Source organism: Hipposideros armiger, unplaced genomic scaffold (genome assembly GCF_001890085.2).
Source record: "Hipposideros armiger isolate ML-2016 unplaced genomic scaffold, ASM189008v1 scaffold_834, whole genome shotgun sequence".
In the NCBI taxonomy this organism is placed as follows: Eukaryota; Metazoa; Chordata; class Mammalia; order Chiroptera; family Hipposideridae; genus Hipposideros; species Hipposideros armiger.
Window position 1 is genome coordinate 685,129 of NW_017732184.1, and position 24,945 is coordinate 710,073.

Here is a 24,945-nt window from a genome sequence, read left to right on the forward strand (position 1 = left end):
AGGAGTGGTTAAGGCGGCTGGAGAAAATCGGGGAGTGTGGTGTCAGAACTGAAGCAACACAAGTCTCACCCAGTCATGGTCTAGAATGTTTTTAGCATATGTACAACCACATAACAAAGACAATGTAGGAAAACATTCACAGTCAAAACTTGTGCACACGTAAGCCAAGCCTGCAAAAACTAAAATAAAAATATCCAGCCATCCTTACAAACATCTGAGCCAGTAGCGCCGATGGGGCCACTTGGTTGCATCTTTCTCTGGGACTTGGCACTTACTATTTTTTGTGCCTAGTGCTCTGTTTTCCTCCCTTTTCAGTCTGTCTCTTCCTCTTCCAGGTCCAGCTTAGATTTCACTTCCTAACTAGGTGCCTTCCATAACCTCCAATACCCGTGATTCCCTAAGTAATGACTTCTTTACCTATCAGTCCTCCCTAGTCTATTCTAAGCACGCACCATGGCTTTTTGCTTAGCATGTTGTTTGGCATTTAGTTAAGCATTACAGGAGCGAATGGATACTCGAATTCTTCAGCCTTTCCCCAAAAGATGTGGTGCAGCCCCCTAGTTTAAGAAGTCACAGGTCTTCTGTTGCATCTGAAACTTACCATTTGGTCCCACACTACTCCCCTAACCTTAATCTGGTCACACCTCTCTGCATCCTCTAAGCCTCCACCACTTCATAGTAGTCGGTTTCCATATCCACCATTCCTTCAATCACCTTTATCAGAAACAGGCAATACCCTGGACACATCGCATCTCTCACCAGTGTCCCAGTCCTCCTGAGCCTGCCGTAAGGCATCCTCGTGAAGCTGGGTCTGCCCCTCCCCACTGCCACTGCACTGGTTTGGGCACTCATCGTCTCTCCTCTGAACAATCACAGTGGCCCTGACTCGGCTCCCTGCCTTCCATTTCTCTTCCTTTCCATCCTTCCTCTACACCACTAGGTGACTTTCCTGAAATCCAACTGATGAAATCTTACAATTATCCAGGGACTTCTCACAACTTCCAGGATAAAAAGCCAACCTCCACAGGCCGAGGGGCCCTTATGGTCTGGCGTATGACTCCTTCGGTTCTGAACAGGTTAAGCTTTTTTACATTTCACTGTTTTGTTTTGTTTTATTTGTAGAGGGCAGTGTCCCTGGCCCTCATATGTGGGATCTGAACCGGGGCCCTCTGGCGTCCCAAGCCAGCTCTTAACCATCGTGCCACTCGGCCGGCCCTCACTGCTTTTTTACATGTTTCTTCTGCTCAATTACCCTTTCCTGATTTCCTGGCTAACAAAATAAAATAAACCAACCCCCGCAAACATAAGCTACCATGTCCTGGCAGAACCTTCCGACTCCCTCTGACAGAGCTGGTCAATCCTTATGATGTGCTCCTGTTACCGTTTTAGTTTTGCCCTATTATTTAACTGGGCCACTAAACTGTGAAGCAGAGGACCACACATGAAAATAAAATCCAGACCTGGATTCAAATCCTGTTTCATCACTTACTAATTGTGTAACCTCAAGTAATGTGCTCAACTAAACCCCAGCTCCCTCTGTAATATAAAAATTATAAACTGTCCCCAAACATAGTAGGTGCTCATTAAATATTAGACCCCACACTCATTTCTAGTGTTTTGCAATTGATCATTTCCTTTTGTTTTCCCCACTAAAATGGGGAAAAACTTAACCTAGAGATTCTAATTCTGCCTCCCTGAACCACAGTGGCAAAGAGCTTTATCCTATTATCCAAGCATTTTAAAACCTTAATCAAGGGCCAGCTCAGTTGGTTAAGAGCTCGCTCAAGAGTTTGAGCTCTGAGCAACAGTGGTTCGATGCCTGAGCTGAGCTGCCAACAGGTGGCAGGATGGCTCAGCTAAAAAATAAATAAATAAATAAAACATTGATCACACCGCTACTCTCAGTTGAGATTAAGTATCCAATTCTCTCAATTTTTCCCTGCATGGATTCTCATTTCCATTTCCTGCGGAAACCACATAACCCATTAAGAAATGGTTCACAATACTGTCAGTGGACACCTTTCCAGGCTGAAAACCAAGAGAAAAAATTCAGTAAAGCACTGTTAATTCTCACCGTGGAGAAGGCTGCCTTTCTACCAGGACTCATGGGTCCCAGGACTGAGCTGTGTATCCACGCCCTTCTCTCCTTTCCCCTCACTCACTAGCATATTCTCTAAGTACTTCAAACTGTGCATAAGGCAACCCATACTGCATCCATATAAGGGCTGTGAAAGAGAAGTGATAAAGAACAATTTCTTGGGAGGTCCAGTTTGCTCTGAGCAGAAGTAAAAAGGGTGGGGAGAAAGAGCCCCTGTGAACCAGTCGGCCAAGGAGGCGATCTAGTCTGGGGTCAGATGAGGCCAAAGTGGCTTGGGCTGTGGGTGCAACTACTGATGACAAGTCATGTCAAACACACAGCCAACTTCTACCCAGAGCACTTATTTCTTGGTTTCTGCATGGGCTCCAGACTAGTTTTCTCCTTTCCACCCGGCAGTAAACTCACGTAAGATGGAATTCATTTACAAAAGTTAGGCTATGTTTATTTAGAGTCACAAGCAGTTGACTGACTCAGTGTGACTCAAACCACAAGAAGCCATTTCTACTTCACTCCATTCTGAGTCCTAGGGCTGGGCCCAGAATGGCAGGCGTACTGCTTGGGGCCCATTCACAGGTTTACAAGCTTCTCATTGAGCGCAATCTGTGACTGTGTAAGATTGGCCAGGTAGGTCACCATCAGCAGGTCCTGGAAGAGAAAGAAGCCACGATGAGTGGAGTTGGGTGGAAGGGGAGCAGAAAGGCTCGTCTCGGGCTGCTCTGGGGGAGAGGACAGTCCCGGATAAACGACAGCTGGGAGAGGTTGAGTAAGAGATGAAGGTGGAAGACAGGAAGGGAATGCTTGAGAACACTTCCTCATCTCTACTGATACACTTATAGATTAGGGGAGCTTGAGTTGAGCTCCATGGGTAGAATTATAGGGGGTCTGTGAACTCAGATGGGGAAAATAAGAAACTGCATTTTCATTAACTTCTGAATTGAAGCATTTCTTTCAACCATGAATCTAGACAATAAGTCCCAGTATCAGCAGTACGTGAGCCAATGGGATTAAGGAAGAAGGGAATCTCCGAGCACGTGCAAAGCCTAGTCTCCTCTGACCCCTTCCAGACCATCTCCCCGTATTCCCAGCACATCTGTGTGTACGTGCTGAGGTAGGGGAAGGCACAGGCCCCCAGAAGCCCAGAAAAGGCACTCACATTGATGTTGCTGTTGAGCATGGTCTCGAAGTCATCGGGAACTATCTTGGGTACTTGGTTAACCAGACTCATCAAGAAGCGGCCCACGGTATTGTCAGCTGACACCTTTCCTGACTGCGCGCCAAAGAAAGATGGAATGAGGCAGTTAACTCTCCCCACAGAGGGCTGGCATCTCACCAGCCTCTCTCTCAGCGACCCCAGCATGAAGAACTAGGCCCTCCTTTCGTTTCCTTCCCCTCCTCACCAGCACATCTTCTGCGTACTGCAACACAGTGCTGAGGGCGTCCTGGATGCGCGCCGAGGACCCTGCTACTTGCTGCAAGTCACTCGACAGTCCAATCACCCGGTTGGGGCTAAAACAGGTCTTCATGATCAGGTCCACTGCGCGAGTGGGTTGGGGGAATAAGAGACAGAGGATTCAGTCATCCCATGAGCAAAGAGATGATCCCCAACCAATCAAATTCTCCCGCCTCCCTCTGGACTCAGCCAACTTCCCCAAATGCCCCTGTTCTGTCCTTATTAGCTTTACTTTCTCCTGACAGAGCTCAACTCCTGCACCCAGTATGCTCATCACTGGTTTTGGTCTCATATGAATGGCCAGAAAGCCTGTAGTGCTGAAAATATCCCACCCTGAACAATTCCACACATAATTCCTTGAATTCCAGTTATGTAGGAGAATGACTGTAACTTCTAGTTATCACAAACCTTAGATCGCTGGTTCCTGTTTAGCCCACCCAAGCCTTCCATCCTTGTTAGAGAGCAGCCCCCTCCCATGAAAAATGCCCAAGACCTTGAAAGAGGACATGGGAAGGTCACTCACCTCCAATGCGCTCAGTGTCGTAATACGCGTATTTCACTGTCAGGGGTGTGAACATCACCCCCATGGTCCTGCCAGGGACGCCCATTAGAGTGCTGGAGAGAGAGAGAGAAGTCCAGGTAAACCAATGGCCTTGAGAAGGACTGGGCTGGGAAAGCAGTTATACCAAGAGTATGGCTTCCAAGGTTCTGATATAAGAAGGCTTGAGCCCCAGAGGTCTCATGGGACAAGTCACTTTCTTCCCTTGGCTCATTCCACACACCAAACCTTGGCCTGGAAGAGGTGACTCAGCTTTTAGGCCTGGCCTGGTCCATTCAGAGGAAGGCTTCACACACTGTGCAATCTCAGTGATGAGAGGACAAGCCATGGGGTTTCCCTGTGGAGCTGGCTGCCCAGACATCCACCCCCGCAGAAAGAAGAGAAAGGACAGGTCTTTTCTGGGCCCAAGCCCTTTGTCTGCACTAAAAAGCAAACGGACTCCAACCCACCAAGGTTAGATTGGGTGCTGTCACTAAAGGTGGCGGCCTTTCCTATGTCAACTATACACTCCTAACTGAATCTTGAGGAGTCTGATCTATCTGGAAAGGTTAAGAAATCAGGCAATGGCTAGAGCTAAGTGGTATACCAGCTGGCCATGAGGACTTGGAAATTCACCATCTTTGTCTTACTGCATAATGGTTAACAGGTTAGTTTTATGTGTCCGACACAGAAAGAGCACAATTAAACAGCGTAGAAATTAAAAACTGCCTTCATTCTAAACAGGAAATAGAATCCTTCCAACTCCTACAGCAGACCCCTTCAGCATGCCACTAGAGCCTTTTTCGACATTCCCCATCAGCCAGCATTTTATTTTTTTGGAGCCGGCATTTTAACTGCTTGCAGACTCAGTGTCAATACTGCACTGTTATGGTCATCAAAACGACTTAATTCTGGGTTAATAGATATGTTCAAACTAAGGACAGCCACGCTTTAATCTGCATGACTCCGAGTCCTGTGCTTAGCCCAGGCGTAAGGACAAACTAAAGGGTAACTCGAAATAGCAGTGAACACGGTGAAGGCTCACGGCCAGAACACCAGGTGAGGATCGGCTGTAGGGAGCAGGCAGAGTAAACTTCTAGAAGACAGGACACAAACAACATCATAGCTTGCTCAGTTGAAATTGGTTAAGAGCAATGAGTAGAAAAGTGGGGTACAACGAGGATCAGTGAGTGGAAATTTCCAGGCTTTTTACGCCCTCATGGCCCGGGACTCTGGTCACCTGACATAGGCCTTGATGCTCATGCGGCCGTTCTGAAGGCTCGTGTCCACGGTGAGGTGGATGGGGTTGGGGGCTTCCCGGCTGTAGTACTCATGGATCAGCACAGAGTGCTCTGTGATGTCATGGCCTGTAGCGTACCTGGAAAATGGAACATTGTTGTAGTCTCAAGTCTACACGTGACATCAATACTAAACATGATAGTGGCATGGGTGTCTCTAGGTACCTGGCAGCCCTATGGTAGTGATACCCAGTCACACCCCAAATACTAAAGAAACACACTGAAAACGCTATAAAATCAAATCAAAAGCTGACTTAGAAATCTTGAAAAACTCCAAGGCACCAGCAAGGCTTGCTCAGTAAAAGCTATAATTCAAAAGCAATATTCTTGGTGTCACAGGATCAGAACTGCCTGAAAAACAGTGAATTCATAGCTCTTTGAGGTAACACGCCTTCAACACTGTCCCCAGAGAGGGAGCACAACACCTAGCCTGGTGGCAAAAGGCGTGGCAATCACTGAGCCTGCCCACCCCCCACTGCCCCCAACTCACCAGCCCAGGATGAGCTCATTTGGAGAGACTTTCTTGTGTAATTCATACATGTTCTTGGCAAATTCCATGTCAACAGCCACCTAAGGAGGCAGGAAAGGCAGCTCAGAAGTCAGAAAACGGATAAAAAGGATGCGAGGCCACCCCAACAGACAGAAGAGGCCTGTGAAGTATGCATAAATAGAACAAAGCTCTTTGAATTAGAGAAGCTCTAGTTATGAGCACAACATGCTTTGCGGGGGGGCCCTAAGGGAAGCCTAGCAAAAGAACAGCTGGACTGCACAGGGCCGGCTCCAATCCCCACTCACCTCATCTTCTGATTCATTGTGTGGCACTGAAAAGCAATTGGTGACTTCCACTGAGTGCTTGTCAACAGTTCCTGTGAGAGAGAATTGTCCACGTGTTATGTAACCCAAAAGCTCCCAGCAGCCCCTGACCACTTTCCAAATGCTTTCAGATTTTCAGGCCTCCTTCAAGTCCATGAACAAAAAACTGAACTCATTAGCTCCAAGTTCAGCCATGTGCATCAGTGGGACCCGGATTCTCCGGAGAACTAAAACCCTGGAGTGACCGCCACCGCCTTCCTTTAACCATCAAGTGGGGCCTATTCTCCCTTCACCACGTCACCCTTCTTTTGCCCATTACTTCCTGCTAGCAGTCCGACCTACCCCAGACCTTTACACGGTGACCTCCATTTTTCAGCCTCTACACTTTCTCCCTATAATTTAGTCTGCAGCTACCTGGAAGATTTTAATTATGCCTCCATAGACCACTCCTACAACAGTAGCCTAATCTCAGAGAACACAGTTTAGGGAGCTTCACCTGTACCTCCCTTCAGCCATCTGGTCCCATGGTCATAACCTTAACCATATCATCATCCAGCAACCTTCTACCTGTGAAACTTCATCAGTGTCAGTCTTTCACCACAAACTTCTATTATAGTTCTGGTAACTTTATTCCCACTACCCACATTTGTTTCCTGACCCCACTAAGACCGCTAATCCCTCGACTTCTCTATTTTTCTCTAATCTACTGACATCTCCCATCCCTCTCCACCACAGACCACGATGTTGCCTATACTCATTAGTGTTTAGTTCCATTTTACTACTGTTGCTGCCTCCTTAGCTGAAACTATGTCCCTGAACCCAATGGATACACATTCTTTATCTTATTTGACCTCTCATCAACATCCAAAAGACTTGACCACGTCCAGCTTCTGAAATAGCTAAGTCTTCTATATTTTCCATGTCACGATGACACCCTTCTATTACAGCATTTATCACATTATACTCTAATTATTTGCATACAAGAGTGTATCTTCAACTTCAACGTAGGGTTAGAGCAGAGCTCATTTTATCAAACTCTGAATTCTAGTACCTAACAGTTTTATGGTACATAAAGCACCAGTGACTTCATTTGGCCAAATGAAATGTTTTCCATGAAGTAATGTCTAACTGAGAAAATGTGTAGAATCCATGAAGCAGAATCCATGCTTCACTCTTCAGTAAGCACCGCCTCTGTAACACCTGACCCCTGTCTGGTCGGATATGAAGATCTAGACTACAGCTGATCTAACTAGGACTCTAGTACTATTTGGGGCACTGAGCACAAACCCTGGGTGGAGAATTGTTTCTTTAGTTGAACAGCACCAGTGAGTTTGGGAAATTTGACAGTGCAGCTGAAAGAGTATTTGTCGAGTGCCAAGTTAGTAAAGCAAAAATCATTTACTACAGAAGCTCAAAGCAGGGCAGTCATATGCTACCTACCATACTTGAGGTTAAGAATGGGGGCGAGGTGGGCGTATGGGACGAAGGACCGATACTGAGCACTTTTCCTGGAAGATGAGTGGAACGTGAATGAACAAGTGAGAGCAGGGAAGGCACTTGTGGCAAAGAGAATACAAAGGCTTGGTTTGAGAAAAACCATTACAAAGTTTGGAAAATAATGGATTAATAACACAAAATGCTACTCTCTGAAATAAAGAGGGTGGTATAGGCCTGATGTGGTGCAGGATGACAACTGTGTGCCGCCAGTTTCATACCTAATGTGGGTCAGCAGTTAGGTGGTTTCTGTAATAAGTTTTCACAAAGACTAAGTCTGAAGTAGCCCCAGAAGGAACTAGACTTTGGGTAATTTGTCCCAAAGCACAAGGCAGATATTTGATGGAGTTTGTCTACAAATTGGGTCCCTTTTGCAATACACCAATTGTCTTCTATGGTAGAAGGGCTATTACATGTTCAAGAGTAAGAAAGAGAAACGATGCATACAATTGGAGTGGATTCACAAAGGTGTCTAAAATTTGTGACTTAGATGGAGTGAAAATAAATTTGATGGGACCAGCAGAACCCAGAGAAAGGGATAGATTACCAGTAATTCCTCTTTAGTGCTTCTCGGTTTTACAAATTACTTTTAACGTAAAATATCTATCTCCCCAAATTTGGAACATGGGTAGGAGAAAGGTTATTCTTCGATTTGAAGGTTAAGCTGTATCATAAATACATAATACAATTGTTTGTGTCCAAATGGAGAATCAGAGACAGCGCTGGGGGAACAGGGTCTACCCCATTAGGGAGACTGAGGAACAGCAATCAGGCTTACACATCTAGTTAAGCAGATTATCACTGAAATCCTAAATGAGTTCCTGCCAAATCAGTTTACTTGTTGAGAGGGATATCTTTTAACAGATGTTCCCTTTGCCAACTGGTTAGGAACTTCTTTGCAAACACCTAGAAAATTAGCACATTTAAGCAGATACGGGGGAAAAAACGTGGTCACTGGGGAGTCAAGGGTTTTTGACTTACCTAGTCGGCGTTTGAACTCATTTTTGGTAGACTGGGGCTAATCATACTTGATGTGAAATGCTACTGGGAAGATTAAAATGAAAATGACTCGGCACACGATGTTTACTTAATACTAACTACTCCTTATAACGTATATTATGTTGCACAAAATGACAGCAATCAGGCAAGAAAGTTCAAGTTCCGTGGGAAGATAAGTCAGAGACGGAAGGTCCAATGGAGAAACAGGTAAGAGATCAAAGCAGATGGGAAGAAAGGGGCGTCAGATTAAGAGGAGGTGGGAGGTAGAAGAAAACGTCAATTTTCTCTGACCACTCACTCACCCAGCAGGGTCCCGATAACTCGGGCAGCGCCCTCGTTGCGTCGCTCGTAGCTGTCCACGATGGAGGCCAAAATGACAGGGTGCAATCGGACCACACGGCCGCCGGGGAAGGGGCCTGGGAGAGCAGGACTAGCCAGCGACTGCGCCGGGGTCTGCGCTGCGGCTGGCGGCGAGGCAAGGGTCTGGCCCGGAGCCGCCGTCACAGACGCTGCTGCTGCCGGGTCTGGGGATGAGGATGGAGCTGGACTTGGCGCTGGAACCGGCGCTGGAGCCGGAGCCGGCGCTGGAGCTGAGGTTGGGGCCGGGGCCGGGGCTGAGGCTGGGGCTGCAGCCGTGGCTGGGGCTGGAGAGGCGGCAGGAGCGGTCGCCGGTACCGCCGGTGAGGCCATCTTGTCGAGAGAGAAAGAGCGTGAAGTGGAAAGGACGGAGCTTGGAAACATTAGGAGCACCATAGGCTGCATATGCACCACGTGAACAAGATCTTTTGTGCCCATTGGTTACTGATGATGCTTCTCACGGCCCTACAATTTCCTGCTCTGAGTTTGTGCTCTTTGATCTCGGTCGGAGGCGCACTCAGTGAGACCGAGCTAAATGGTTCCGAATAAACTTGGGACCGCGCTGGGAGAAGAGAAGCGGCTCAGTCTGCATAGTTGCCGCCAGATGGAGCCGGAAAGCTGCACAAGTGTCACAAATCGTGTTTTCAGACTTCAATGGGATAATGCTGTCAAAGTGCCTTAGTATAAAGGGCTTTGTTATTGACAGCGTCGTTAGGTGTCAGTACGGTAGTTTATTCATTAAACAAATGAAATATGTGCCAGAACGCTTTTTAAAGGAATTTATCAGTGAACAAAACAAAGATCGTTGTCCTTGAAAAGTTTACAGTCAAGTGGGGAGAGACAAATAAGTATATTATGTGATGTTAGAAGGTAGCAAGTTCCAAGAAAAAGGAAAAAGTAGCAGAGAGTAAAGGGTAATCAGGAGTTGTGAGGAGTTAGGGTAGATCACAATTAGAACGTGAGATTTGAGTGGGCTTGAAAAAGGCCAATGAGCTGGCCATTATGGGGTGTGAGGGGAAAAGAGTCTCCAGGCAGAGGGAACAGCTAGTGCAAAGGGCTGAAGGCAGGAGTGGGCCTGGTGTTTTGAGGAGGCTACTTGGCAGCTGGAGTGTTAAGATCGAGGCCAGGAGCATCAGAAAATGGGCCTCTAAATAGGGGTTGAAGAGCAGATCGTTAAAGTAAGGACTTTCATTTTTAGTCTGAATGAGATGGGGAACCGTTGCCAAGTTTTGAGCCAGGGGAGGGTCACGATCTGTCTTAGTTTTAAAAGGATCACTATGGCTGCTTTGAGAAAAATACAATAGGGGGTGCGGTTCCTGGGGAGAGGGAGGTGAAAGAGCAGAGACATGGTAGGAAATTACCAATTAATCTAAGTGAGAGGTGATGGTGGTTGGCACCAAACCAGTAGCAGTGCAAGTGGTGAGAAGTGGGCAGATTACAGGTATATTTTAAAGGTAGAGACAAAAAACAGGATTTTCTGAGAAATTGTATGTGAGGTGTGAAAGAGAAAGTCAAGGATGACTCCAGTTTTTTTTTTTTTGTGCTGAGCAACTAGTATGAAGAAGTTGTCAATAATTGAGATAGTGAAAAGGACAAGTGCAGCAGGTTTTTGGGAAAAGATCCCAAGTTCATTTTTGGATGGATCACTATTGAGATGTATTATTATTATTATTATTATTATTATTATTATTATTATTATTTGGTAGCTATTATCATTATCTTGTGATGGAAGGAGCTCTGATCCTAACTCACTGTGTTTCTGGGCAATCTATAATTTTTTCTGAGCCTCAGTTTCCTTGTGTCTAATGGGGGTGATAACAGCTGCCTGTCAGGAAACCTATCAACTCCCTTAATTAGGTCAAGTCCCAGCATCCAGCTGTCAAGGTGGGTGGGTGATTTTGGGCTTCTTAGCCCCAATTCTTATGTCCAAGAACTGCTTTCTCCTTGGACTTACCTCCTATAATTAAAATTCACAAAATCCTACTCCTGTCAGTGCTCTGGTAGACATATATATATATATATGTTTTTAATTCCCTCAAACACAGGTGAACAGCTTATCAGAGGATTGAAAAATGACTCTTGGGTTTGATGACCTGGATCTTTAGGAGTAGAGCACTGTCAGTGAAATTGAGGGTGGGGTGGGCTTGGAAACCAGAATTCAGGGATGAGAGAACGATCAGTTTGAATTGATGGCACTGAGTGCTGGCTACTCTCTCAAGGAAATGGCTGCGAAGGAAAAGAGGCATTTAAGGCAGTAGCTGCAGAAAGGGGGACAGTTTAGGCTAGAAGAGCTTTAAGAATATTTTAAACTAAGAGTAAGAATCTCGAGGAGAGAGAAAGATTGACTATACAAGTTTGAGCAAGGGAAGCTTTCTAATAAAACAAAGCAGGAAGGGGGACCCAAATGGAGAAGCCTGGATGAGAGGGATGGTCTTGGGCAGGATGAGGGACATGTTGGAGAGGCTGCCCTGGGGTATGGCCTCCTTTATGGATGCCACATGGAGGTCTGCCTTAGCTCAGGGTGGTGCCCTGAGATCGGTCCTTGGGGAGAAATTCAGAGGAGTGAACCATCCCCCATGAAGAGGTGTTGCTGCCCAGAACTAACCATATACAACCTTGGAACCGCCTATTCATATGTTGATTTGAGTTGGGTGTGGACACCTCTTCACCCAGGACTTTGCCTTTATATCTATGGTCTAAAGACCTTTCTCTCTGATAGGTAAGGAGAAAAAGGATGGATGAAGAATCAGAGACACTTTCAACTGGAGAGAGAAGGGAGTTGCAGGAGCTCTTGTCAAGTGATGTTTTTCCCAGGGAAGTGGAGGCAAGGTGATCTGCTGAGAATGGCAATGCATGGATGGGGTTCAGCCTTGGAGCAATGGGCAGTATTTGGAAGAATGGCTGAGACTGAGCCATCAAAGGCATTGATCAATTATGGGAGGACCCAGCTGAGCCTGGAGACCTCAAGGATCTGGTCAGCTTTTGTATTTTTCTCCAGCCACATAGCTCAGGGGCAGAATGAGAGTGATCATTGGCATTGTCTTCCTAGGGATGCTGACTGGCCAGGACAAGGGAGTGCATACTCGTATATCCAGGATGCTGAGGGATGCAGGCAGGCTGAACCTTATTATAGAGTGAGTGTATAAATGTGTGTGTGTGTGTGTGTGTGTGTGTGTGTGTGTGAGAGAGAGAGAGAGAGAGAGAGAGAGAGAGAGAGAGAGAGAGATACCCATCAGCTCGCTTCATCTATCTGTCTCTGTTTCTCTCTTTGACTTTGTTTTGTCTGCTCATTTCTCTCCTGTACCTCTTTGTATCTCTTCTCTGACTGTTTCCACCCTTGGTCTCTGTTTCTTTTGTCTCCACCTCTTCCCTTTTTGGAACTCTATTATACCAGTTGTCAGTTCTGCCCACAGCCAGGACAGAGTTAACAGGGAGAGAGGCTTCATTTCATTTCCTGCCTCTACCCTCCAATTAAAATTGGTTCCTTTGCATATCGTTTCTACTTCCTTTAGGTGTGACTCTCAGTCCCTGGCCCTGTGATCTCCAGACCTGGAGCCTTCTAGGGGAGGCAGACTTGAGGGCCTTCTCAGTAAGTGGCTTTACTCCTTTCTTCTGTCACACGGTCTACATGGCTGTGTCTCACTCCATTTTCCCATCTTGGTCTCTTGGGCTTGGTTCTTTGCTGTCTTGCTTCTGTCTCTAGCCACAGTTTGGTTAAGGCTCTGGGAGAGACCAATTCCCACTCCTGCCTGTTTTCCTGGACTCTGGGAGAACTCGCTGAGCAATGGGTACTGGAGGCCCTGGAATGGGAGGAAAGGTACTTGGGAGAGAGGCTCCAAACAGCCACCTCACAACCCTCCTAAGCCAGTCCTCTCACTCTTAGGAAATGCTCTTAGTCATCCTTTGTACCCTCATCTTCTGACCACAAACCCTACACACCTACCTTACTCTGCCAAACAACTCTCTCACTTTCCTCAGGTGTGAATGGAGGATGTTCCTTCCACCTACTGCCAAAGGCTTTGAATCCCATCCCAATCCACACTCAGTTCTCTCCTCTAGTACTTGTCTCTCTCTCTCCAGCATTTCTAACTTGACCTTCCTGTTGAATTTAATTTTATTTATTTATTTATTTATTATTTTTTTTGGTCAGCATTTGCCACCCTCTCCCATGTTAAAACAAACAAAACCTTGTCTTAACTCCTCATCATCTCAGGATCTCCAATTCCTTTTGCCGCCAAGCTTCTTGAAATATTGGTCTATACATGTTTTTTTCTTCTTTTTGCATCAATATGTGATAACTCCATTTCTTTACCTCCTATCCTTTCATTGTTAACTTTTATTTTATCAAGTGACACATGCTTATAGTTTAAAAAGTCAATTAGCATTAAAAAGCCTATGGTCCAAATACAGTCATTTTATGTTCCACCCCCCTCCCCCCACTACCCTCAGTCTCTCTTCCCCTAGGTAACTACCTTAAATTTTAAGCTGTTTTTTCTTGCATCTCTGCACGTTTAAATGCATGTACACTAGTACCTTTTAATTCATTGATTTTAGGCATTATCTACTGACTTCCTATGCCAGTGCTTTCTTTCCATGACTATCCTTCCAGTATGGTTATATTTTACATTTTAGTTAGATCAATATTCAGTGCTCACATTATTATTTCTATGCAAACATTATTCATGCCTGAGTGTTGTGGTTTACTATTATGTAAACTTCTGACTTTCTTTTTTGTTTTTCCTTTGTTACTTTTTTTCTAGAGCTAGTGATTTCCTTGTTTTACTTTCATTTGTTTAGTTTTCTTGGTACTGTTAGTTTTTCCCATACCATCTAATAACCTGTCAGTAGGATCTTCCTGAAGGCCAGGGGCATCCGTTAACCTGTCAATCCTTTGTTTCCCTGGAGACAGTCTTTCTGAGAAGCCCGTTCTGCTCTGTCAGGGCTTGCTGAGCAGCCTGGTCTCCAGGCTCTCTGACCAGCCTTCTAGGACTTCGCTTTGCTCCTGACTTCCTCCTTTTTTACTTTGGTGGAGCGTATCCTCCAGTGTTTTCAACAACTTAGAGAAAGGATGCCATGGCTGAGGATGTGGTCGTGACAGTGCCCCCATTCCTTTGTCTCTCAAGTCAAATAGCCCCAGCATGGCCTGGAGTCAAGTTGTAGAAGAGGGCAGGCGTTTTAGAGAGGGAGATGGAGGGTCTGCTGGGCCCCTTTTCTCTTGGTGACAGAAGAGCTCATCCCTTTGGCTCCTCCCTTGTTTTCCAACTGTAGTATGTGGAGGAGTGAGGTCAAGTTCTCCTCTGGTGATCGGTGTTCATCCACTGATAGTCCGATGGAATGTGTGGGTGTTTTTCTCTGACACTCTGGGGGTTCTTCATCTGTTCTATCCCCACATGTACTAGGGCCTGGAGGGTATCAGAGCGTACGTGTCTGGGTGGTCACACCCAGCCTTTTTAATACCGGCATCACCAAGGAGAGTGAACTAGTCGGTATGGGCTAAGTAGACCCAGGCCTGGCTTGGGAAGCTGTCTGATCAGAAAAAGGGATTTGTTTCAGCTCAGCTCCCAGGACCTTGTTTGTTGGGCTCCTGCAGCAGGGAGCTCATCGTCTTGGCCCCACCTCCAGCTTTCCCGGCCTAACCCGACCGAACAGCCTGGACTGCACATCTTCTTGGCAGGCTCTAGTGCTGTCTTCTCCTGTTCTGTCCTGAATGAGCTCTGACAGCAGCAGAGATTCGCAGGGCAGCCTGAGGCTTTATTGTAAATTGTTCCTGCATCAACTGGCCTCCGTTTACAAACTGCTCTGTGACTTGCAGCCAAAGTCCGTGTATCCGAACATGTTCTTACAGTTTTTCGCTCTCCTTTGATATGGAGTCAAAATGCTAATATTTGAACCTCAGTCACTTTCCCCATTCCCAAATACATTTGCTGACTCTCAGACATTTTACTACCAAAGTGGATTGACTCCCCATTGGCTTTAGATCACGGGTATAATCCTGGACTCCGAAATCTTTCTATCAGTTGTTGCTTTTCTTCTTCTGAGGATGGCCACCCCGCCAATATTTTAGTTCTATATCTTAAGACCCTGCTCTCCTTTCTCTTCTGCTTCAGTCTCCACACATCTTTCCAGTTTCAGGTAGCATTTAGCCCAACTACCTGGTTTCGCTGCCTGTCTACTATGTCTTTGGCTTTTCATCTCTGTTTACCTAGGTCATTGACCAGGATTTAAATCCTGCATCTATTCCCACTGGTCTAGCTCTGGGAAATTCTGGAAAACCAGTTTTCTCTGACTGTCAAATTTCTCATCTGGAGAGATCCCCAAGACAGCTTCTGTGATGATCAAAAGGGATAATGCATGTAAATCACCCAGCACAAAGTTAGCCTTCTTTTTCTTTAATCATGATTTGAACTTGTCTCTGTATCTGAATGAGGAGACTTCCAGCTTTGAAATCCCGTGTGTGAATGAGTCCATGAGGCTGATGTGTGAGGCCAATGGGCTGATGACTATAGGTTTTTACCTTTTGGCCATACTTCAGCAGTCCCAGCCAAATATTTTTTTCTTAACCCAAACTGTCTAAGGAGGCATACAGGGCTTGATAAACAATGTGTGGGAGGAAGGGAGGAGATAGATAGAGATCAACACACCCACATACCTTACTTCTATTTGCCACACAGACACACATGTCAACTGACAAAAAGGCACAGCAGGGACTGACTAGGAATATTTCCTGCTGTCTCATCCACTTACCTTTCTTGGAACTTTCCATGTATTCCATCACTCCCTGCCTTGCGCTCAGCAGCTCGCCGAGCACCCAGAAAGCAGGGCACACTGTCACCTCCAGGCTGCAGTTTCCTCAGCAGTGAACCTCTCCTCTCCTTTCCTCTTATCCCTCATTCTCCAGGTCACAGGTCTGAACTTGACCCTTCTCTACAAATACCATGGCCCTGACCGACAACCCACGGGAAGCACTGCTCTGGGCCTTGTGTGACCTTGAGGATTATAACTTCAAGGTATTAAAATTCCATTTACGGGATAAAACCCTGCTTAAGTGTCCGGGACTGGCCCGAGGGGAGCTGGAGGGCCTGAGTCGGGTGGACCTGGCTTCTCGGCTGATTCTGATGTACGGAGCACATGAAGCTGTGAAAGTGGTGATCAAAGTCCTGAAGGTCATGAACTTGTTAGAACTCGTGGACCAGCTCAGTCACATTTGTCTAAATGGTGAGTACAGCAGGGGACAAGGGGATGTCAGGGTGGCACTGGGAGGCCCTCTCCCCCATGCCATTTCCAGAAACTCCCATGGCCTGTCTCTTATGCCTTCTTTCACTCTTGCCCTCTGCCCTTGCCTGGGAGCCCCAAGTGCCTGACGGTCCTAGTGGTCTCCAGCTGAACACTGACAACTGTGGGGTGAAGGGCATGGGCCCAGGGCAGGGGTTTATTTATAGAAAGATTAGGGTATCATCTTATGGCTGCAATGCCCCCCACCCTCCCATCTTCAGATGTAGTACCAGAGAAGGGGAGAGTATTGAAAGAAAGGGGCTTAGAGATTGGGGGTGGTGTTGGTGAAGGGGTTTCTCTTAACCAGAGAGATGGCAACAGGGCGTGGGGGTCAGACCTTTTCCTAGCGGCTCCCCGGCAGGCAGTTCCGGCAGCTTCTCAGAGAGGACAGCTGGCCCCTGCGCCCTGCTCTCTTGAGGAACTGGTGGACTGATGGCACTCTAGAGGGTGGTGTGGGCATGGAGCCTAAATGGCCTCCTATCCCTTCTCATGGGGTGCTGAAGAGGACGGGGGGTCTGTCGGTGCCAGTGCTCCCTCCACTGGCTCCTTTCATGCCTTAGGGCTCCTCCGGCATAGAGATGGGAGGTTCCATAGACTCAGAGTTGTGGCTTCTGCTCAGAAGCTGGTTTCTTTATAGCATCTGGCTTGACCTTTACTCAGAACAGGCTCCTATGGCTTCACCATCCTACAGCTTCTCTTTCCTTTGTCCTCTCCATTCTTGTCATTTCAAATGGGGACAGTTCACGTGAACACTCGGACATTCACACATACAGAGACTTTTGCACACACATATTCTTACACATACTTGCTGATGCACACTGGCATGTCTTCTCTACACAAAGGTACACACGCTTCCATAAGGACACTTCCACAAGCACATGTGGATACAAGCATTCATTCCCTTCCCACAGATATTCAACATGCTAAACAGACCTTTGCCCACTTTATACAGATGTGCACATGAACCTCACACATGCATATGTGTGCATGCGCGTACACCCCACACACACACACACATACACACACTCATACACATGTACAGTGGTCCCTCTCCATGAAGTTAGAATTATAACCTTTAGGGAGACACAACTTAGAGAACATAGAAGATGAAGACTAAAGAGCAGAGTCCAGAGTTCAAAGGGCCATTTTGTCCTTTTTTATTCGCATTTCACCACCTAATAACCCACTGTCTGGCTCAGATTACAGAGAAACATACCGAGAGCATGTGCGCTGCCTAGAGGAGCTGCAAGGAGAGGGAGTCAAACACGGATACAACCAACTGCTCCTGGTGGCCAAGCCCAGCCCGGGGAGCGCCACGCTGGAGCAGGAGCTGATGGTGGAGGCTCTATTTGATCCAAGGGAATGGTCTGACCAAGGCCCACCCACCGTGGTGATACAGGGGTCCGCTGGCACTGGAAAGACCACACTGGTCAGAAAAATGGTGCTGGACTGGGCCACTGGAGCCCTGTACCCAGGCCAGTTTGATTATGTCTTTTATGTGAGCTGCAGAGAAGTGGGTCTGCTGCCGGGCAGCACACTGGACCAGCTCCTCATCTGGTGTTGTGGGGACAATAAAGCGCCGGTGGCAGAGATTCGGAGGCAGCAACCAGAGAGGCTCCTGTTCATCCTGGACGGCTACGATGAGCTGCAGAGGTCCTATGCGGAGAGGCTGACGAGGCCAGGACCCACTCCCATAGAGGACATGCTGCACCGCCTAATCAGGAGAGAGGTGCTGCCCACGTCCTCTCTTCTCATCACAACTCGGCCCCTGGCTTTGCGGAACCTGGAGTCCTTGCTGAAACACCCGCGCCACATCCACATCCTAGGCTTCTCTGACGATGAGAGGAAGAAGTATTTCAGATCCTACTTCACAGATGAGGAGCAAACCAGAAATGCCATTGACTTTGTACTAGGAAATGATGTTCTCTACAAAGCGTGTCAGGTTCCAGGCATTTGCTGGGTGGTCTGCTCCTGGCTGAAGGGGCAGATGGAGAGAGGCGGAGTGGTGGCCGAGACTCCCAGTAACAGCACGGACATCTTCATGGCCTATGTCGCCACCTTCCTGCCGCCCAATGACGAGGAAGGCTGCGCCGAGCTTACCCGACGCAAGGTTCTGAAAGGTCTGTGCTCCCTGGCGGCTGAGGGGATCCAACACCAGAGGTTCCTGTTTGAAGAAGCTGAACTCAGGAAGCACAATTTAGACGGGCCCAGCCTCGCCCCTTTCCTGAGCAGCATCGATTACCAAGAGGGACTCAACATCAAGAAGTTCTACAGCTTCCGCCACATTAGCTTCCAGGAATTTTTCCACGCCATGTCCTACCTGGTGAAACAGGACCAGGCACAGCTAGGGGAAGAGTCCCTCAAAGAAGTGAACAGGCTGCTGGATGAAAAGAAGCAGGAGGGGAGTGAGGAGATGACCCTCAGTATGCAGTTTTTATTGGACATATCGAAAAAAGAGAGCTCCTCGAACTTTGAGCTCAAGTTCTGCTTCAAAATTTCCCCCTTGATAAGGCAGGATTTGAAGAATTTCAAAGAACTAATGAACTCTATAAAGCATAAGAGGACCTGGGATTTGGAATTCTCCCTGTATGAGTCTAAAATAAAGAATCTGGTAAACAGTGTTCAGATGAGTGATGTAGAGCTTAAGATAGGACATTCAAATGAAAAGAAATCCTGCAGCAGGAACTCATTTTCTGTGAAAACCAGCTTGAGTAATAGACAGAAGGAGGAGCAAAAATGTCCAATTGGGGACAAAGGTAATAGAGCAGGGACACAAATGGAGGCTCTAATGGAGAAGGCAGAGGGTCAGAGAACTAGAGACAAGGACGGCAGGAGCAGTAGGATGGGAAGCACAGAAAAGGGGACACTAGCGCTGAAGGAGGGTGGTGGGGTGGAAGGACAGGACAGCGAGGGGAAGGCACAGTAGGAAGGAATGGAGATGTCAGATTAAACTAATGGGAACTAGAAGGAGTGGAAGGACAGAGGGACAAGCAGGAAAGTGAAGCAGATAAAGGATCCGAAGACTGAACATATAGGATGTGGGGAAAAGCCGTGTAGAATGAATCCTTAGAAACAGCCATATTTGTCAACAGTGGCTCAAGTACAGTTATTTAGCACCCCCAGGCTGTTCGTAACTTCCTATAGTGTGGAGTCTCATTTCAGCAGCTCCTCTTATATGTTAATGTCAAAAACCAAGTGTAAATGTCTGACATTTGATTCTTTTCTGAAAAATAAAGTTAATATAATAAAATGTGGATTGTGCTCTTTCTATAAGATTGGATAATGTGAACCACATCAACGTCAACAATGAAAGGAAGTATTGTACTGTGGTATAATGGAATGTCCCTTTGACTCTATATTTGTGGTCAATTGCTGCTTCAATAAATGGTAGCTTACCATCTTTCTAGAAACTTCTAGAATTTCCATGTTGGAAATGAGCCATGGCTTGTCACAGACCGTTGGTCTTAGAAGCTCTACTGTGACTTGACTTACCTTTTTGCTAATAATATGCCACTGTGGTCCCAGCTGTACCATTAACTTTTGGTTTTGGAAAGATGAGTCAGTTCCAAGTGCTAACTCCTGGTCTCATTTTCTGCTTTGGTTCCCTCTGTGTGGAAAAGAAGAGGAAAAGGAATTACAGACTAAGTGTGGTCAGTTCCCAACCCTCGTTTCATAGATGAAGAAACTGAAGTTCAGTCAGGAGCCCCATTCATTGCTGGGTTCCCACACCTCGGCCCACAGTTGTAGCTGCCCTCAGACTCAGTGCTGGCACCACAAACCTACCCCTACCCCCCGTTACTGCTGGCCTCAGTGAGCCAAGGGTGCTGATGTTGCCTTGGACTCTCAGTGACCCATGGAAAGTTACAGACGTTTCTCTTTTTGCTTCACATACATTGGTATGGCTGTTATGCTCTTCGCAAGTTGATTCCATGTATACCAATCCCAGCTATCTGCTGGACGTGCCAACACATGAATCCAAGGGAACTCAGACCTGAGTGGTCAATTTGGTACACCACCACACCAATTATTATTAACTCTTCTTCTCATAGGAAGTTTGGCAGCGGTACATTTGATAACTATATATATATATATATATATATATATATATATATATATAATGTTGAACACAAAGATTGTGTGTATATATAGAATATGTAAGCAACAGTATGTGTGTGCATGTATTTATTTAAAGAGCAATTTGTACTGAATTATTGAAGAGGCTGGTTAGTACCCACCGAGCTAGGCTGTGTTGCCCCCTAAAGAGCTTGGATGCTCTCAGCAGACCAACTCCTAAACATCATACAGAATTTGGGAACAATGAAACAGGTGCCCAGCCATATTGCTGGATTTTCATGGGGCCAAGGAGGTCTATTAAAAAAAAAATGGATCCAACATCCAATGGAGGTTTAGACATTATTTTACTTAGGATTCACATTCAATACAAACTATCTTAAGCAACAATTAAATGACTCACTGTATTCATTTAAAGAAAAAAAATGACTTGTAGTTTTAAGTATGTCTGGCTCTTTTTAACAATGTCGTCAGGGTGTTCACTCTCCTGTCATTCTTTTTATAGTTACCTTTTGCTCTTCTTTTTTTTTTTTTCTTCAGAAAGTGAACTTTATGTATCAGAGAAGATGGCCATAAGGGACTTTAAATTAAACCATTCTTACAGTCAATAATTCCAAAGGAAGAAAAGAGTCTTTACTGAGAGCTGTAGCAGGGAAGTTGGGGGAGGGCTCTGACCTGACCCTGGGTACATGCTAAGTCTTGAGCAATCTCTGTGGTCTGAAAGATGAACTTCTCTGACTGGCCAGGCCTGAGTTCCATGGCTGTGGCCATACTTTCTAGGTCACACTGCCATACCCCTAAGGTTGAGTCAGAAAGGATCAGCACCTCCAGGAATGTAAGGAATGGGAGAGGGGCTCCCTATATGCCCTTTCAGCCTGTCTTGCCACAACAACTAATCTGATTGAGTCTCAGCTTTTATCTTGCTCCTTGTATTCGTAAAATAATTTAATGTAGACAATGTGCTTTCTCATATGTATGGGGACATCTGAATATTGACTCACCTTCATTCATTGGCCTCCTTCCCCTGCCAGCAATACCTTCATTGCTCTTGGGGAATTTGTTGATTAAATCTTTTTAGGTATGCATAGTTGAGATTGATGTTAGCCCAAATTATAGGGTAGGGACCATGAATAATGCACGTGAGGCAGCATTTCCCATTCTAGTCACAGCCATAAGATCTGGTTTATGGTTTTGTATGTGATCTCACTACAGTGACCAATATGGAAAGGGGTCCTTTGATTGGTTTTTGGGAATGAGAACCTTTTTTCCCCACAGGATAACTGGTATGCTTCCCACAAGACACAGATTAGAGAGAATGTATCCCTAAGTGTTGTTGGCAGCCTTAGTGCCTGTAGGAGGGGAAAGCTTTCTTGAGAATGGAACCTACTCTAGGAAAGCAGAAATGAGAAACAGAGAAAAAGAACCCAGGTCCTGGTTACATCATCTGAGTCCTGGATAGAGCCACGCCTGCAGACTCATTCATCCTTGCATTCTGCTGGGACTGAGCCAATGGTCTCACTGAGTGTTCAGTACAGATGGAACTCGGGAGTCCCCTGGTTCTTACACATACCCTGTGAGATTAATAACATTATTTTAGCCAGAGAAGGTACATATTTGCTCAGAGTCATAGAGCTAGTCCAGATGTTTTTGACTGCATGTTAAAAAGCTCCAACTATAAAATCTGAATGACTTCCCCCGCCCCAAATTTTCAGTGTTTCCATATTTCCACTAGAAAACATAAAACATTTTGGTACTGACATCTAGGCTTTCCACAAAGTAACTTCCATCTACTTGCCTCGACGTGTTTCCTACCATTGCAGAAGCTGTCTACCCCATGCAATCAGACCTTCCACCTAGATCACCCTGCCTTTGCTCACACACTCATCCTTTTCTCCTTTCTTCCCTCTGCCTATTTCCTAACTTTCACTCAGCCTCTGCTTTCATTTCTTAACCTCCCTGGTGGTCTGATTATGTCAGTAATTTTGTACCCAAAGCGGTGCATTGTTTTGCATGGAAATTTGTTGTTTTATATTGTAGGCCTGTAATTCTTAGGAATTACTCACTTAAATCTGTCCAAACAAGAGTCTAGTAGGCATCCCAGGTATGATAAAGTTTGAAACACAAAATCATAAATTATAATATAATGAATAATTATTAAAAATAATTCTGGCAGTGAAAATTAACCCCGAGCCACACTCGGGGTTACCGCCAGGGTAGTTAATGGGGGAGGCCACTGTGGAATTGAGTCTCTTGAGCAGAGGTGTTTATTCCCTGTAGAAACCTGAAAAATTGTTGCTCCAAGTTTGTGCAGTTGAGCTTTCTTATGTCCACATGGGAAAGTCTACATAAATTGAGTGTAGGTTCTCCAGAGATGGATTCTCTCAAGGCAAACAATTCAATGCCATATAATGTTATAAAATCAGTCCATTGAATCACTGAATTGTATTTATGGGAGACTTCTTTTTTAACTAAAGAAGTGAAACATCTGATCAAACGGGATGAAAATTAGAGGCAGTCAATAGGTCTGGTTCTGCTTATGTACCTGTTAGTGGGTTTACCATTTATAGTTCTTATCGATAATTGGAGATGCCTATCAAGTGACAGCTCAGTGCTCAGGTAAGAATGCCAACTACTCTGTCTTTCATATTCACATATTCAATCATTTGGGTAATGATTAGAACTAGAAGTAGTTTGCTTGCACAAATCATCAATTCATAGAGGTTTGTAGCTGGGCTGGGAGGTGTTCAGAAATAAGGCCGGTCAAGTAGAAGGATGAAACCCAGAAGAGGGAGTGATTTGCCCAAAGTCACACAGAGAGTTACCACTAGAGCCAGAAGCACATGTCAGTGCATTAGGTCAGCATTAGTGTAGTTCATGTTAAAGGGAAGAGATGTTTGGTGTGTTGTTGTTTTGTTGTTTTTTTAATCTCACATGAAGTCAGCAATTTAGATTTGTTCCATAACTTTATCAGCCCCCTGGAGCCCCATTTTTATTTTTTATTATTTTTAACTTTTTTTAGCTGAGCCATCCTGCCACCTGTTGGTAGCTCAGTGGAAGCTCAGCTTGGGCCGGGAATCGAACCGGCGACCCTGTTGCTCAGAGCTCGCACTCTTGAGTGAGCTCTTAATCAACTAAGCCACTCGGCTGGCCCTCCCTGGAGCCTATTTTTAATAGCATACTCTAAATTATCTTATTTTTAAAAGTAAGTTTTTATATACTTGAAACTTAATATACACTTTTGCCTATTAGAAATGGAACTTAAATTTTTTTTTTCCTGCAGAGTCTATACTTTACTAATTTTAGGAGATTTTTTTTGATATCTAAAATATAATTATTAAAATTAATACAGACATTTGATTTTAATGTATCGCTATGGTCAAAGTCAGTAAATCAACTTGCCTTTTACTCTCTGCTAATGTCCTGATGATCTGAGCTCAAGACATTACATGTCTGCAGCGTGCTTGCCCTTCTCTCCTCCTAGCTCCTCATGTCCCACAGTGACATTCTGCTGGTTTTCAAGCATCATACAAAGACCAGTAGGCCTCCATTCAGGTGCTAAATGTCATCAAATACCTTTAATTTGATCAAGTCAGCCTTCCTCCTATGCCTTCCTCCTTTCTAGCCAGGACATCCTGTGATTGTGGTTGTTTCCTCTCCCTCTCCATTCAGAAGTAATTTTTCCCTCTGTAAATTTCTAGAGCACTTGTTCCCACTCTGGTTTCCCTTAAATGACAGCCTGAGAAGTGGGCATTTTATTGCACAGATAAGAGCGGACCCTGAAGGTTCTGGGAGGGAGGATGATATTATTTTGCAGAGGTATGAGGAATAGATTGGAGAAGCCAGTCAGGAGACCATTTAATGATGAAGGGAGGCTGAGGGGCAGGAAAAGAGGCAGTGAACCACAGCAGTGTCAGTTGAGATGAACTTTCTGAGGCCAAAGGGACTCGATTTTAAAGATCCATGGGCCTAACAACGAAAAGGATGTTATGGACAGGGAAGAGTCGGTCTGGGTGACTGGGGAGGAGAAGGGGAGAGAAATGAGGTGTTCTGCCCAGAGAGAGGCTTTGGAAGAGCATCTGGACTGGGAGGAAGGTGGTCAGCTCTGCTTGGGATTGGCTGGCCCCAAGGACTCAGGCAGCATGTCTGCCTCCTATGTGGCTGCCCACCACTCTCCCAGGCCCCCGTCAGCCTGGCCGTCATATGAATGGAGGGGCAGCCCGGCAGCTTGCAGTTCTCTATGAACAAATCAGAGAAACACCCATGTCAGAGCCAGAAGAAATGTCCAGGGTTATTATCCTGTTACCAACCATATGGGGGAACCTAAGTGCAGGGAGAGGGAGACACTCATCTTGAAGGTGGTGGCAGAGTCAGGATGAGAGCCTGGTTCCTCAATCTAATGATATTTCCAACCCCACAAGGGGCCTCAAAATTCTACAAAAGCCATAGATTAATTCTGGGGCCCTTGGTTCTCTTGTGCTTTATTTTTTTTTTCTTCAGACACTATATTTCTTAAGGGCAGAGTCTGGGTTTTCCTAATTTTAATATTTCTCTATTT

At 45.8% G+C, this 24,945-nt stretch overlaps 2 protein-coding genes across 2 annotated transcripts; one reads left to right on the forward strand and one right to left on the reverse strand.

Annotated features, from left to right (window-relative positions):
* Window positions 1-73: 73 nt before the first annotated feature.
* On the reverse strand, window positions 74-9,407 carry EIF3F (eukaryotic translation initiation factor 3 subunit F). Its single transcript, XM_019629285.1, has 8 exons — window positions 8,993-9,407; window positions 6,180-6,250; window positions 5,875-5,954; window positions 5,327-5,464; window positions 4,072-4,163; window positions 3,496-3,632; window positions 3,252-3,365; window positions 74-2,743 (listed from the first exon to the last, which is right to left on the reverse strand). The coding sequence occupies exons 1-8, from the start codon at window positions 9,378-9,380 to the stop codon at window positions 2,666-2,668; spliced, it is 1,098 nt and encodes a 365-aa protein (XP_019484830.1). The 5' UTR covers window positions 9,381-9,407; the 3' UTR covers window positions 74-2,665.
* Window positions 9,408-12,567: 3,160 nt separating this feature from the next.
* NLRP10 (NLR family pyrin domain containing 10) lies at window positions 12,568-19,567 on the forward strand. Its single transcript, XM_019629265.1, has 3 exons — window positions 12,568-12,636; window positions 15,946-16,262; window positions 17,519-19,567. Exons 2-3 carry the CDS (start codon window positions 15,983-15,985, stop codon window positions 19,243-19,245), a joined length of 2,007 nt encoding a protein of 668 aa, XP_019484810.1. The 5' UTR covers window positions 12,568-12,636; window positions 15,946-15,982; the 3' UTR covers window positions 19,246-19,567.
* The last annotated feature ends 5,378 nt before the right edge of the window (window positions 19,568-24,945 follow it).

What these genes read in the sequence shown, in the direction of transcription:
- EIF3F (XM_019629285.1), bottom strand. Translation starts at nt 9,380, where the DNA reads ATGGCCTCACCGGCGGTACCGGCGACCGCTCCTGCCGCCTCTCCAGCC. An exon ending in AGCATCAAGGCCTATGTCAG is followed by an intron (nt 4,164 to 5,326) that starts GTGACCAGAGTC and finishes CTCTCTCTCCAG; the next exon opens with CACTCTAATGGGCGTCCCTG. An exon ending in AGTACGCAGAAGATGTGCTG is followed by an intron (nt 3,366 to 3,495) that starts GTGAGGAGGGGA and finishes TTTGGCGCGCAG; the next exon opens with TCAGGAAAGGTGTCAGCTGA.
- NLRP10 (XM_019629265.1), top strand. Translation starts at nt 15,983, where the DNA reads ATGGCCCTGACCGACAACCCACGGGAAGCACTGCTCTGGGCCTTGTGT. An exon ending in CAGTCACATTTGTCTAAATG is followed by an intron (nt 16,263 to 17,518) that starts GTGAGTACAGCA and finishes TGTCTGGCTCAG; the next exon opens with ATTACAGAGAAACATACCGA.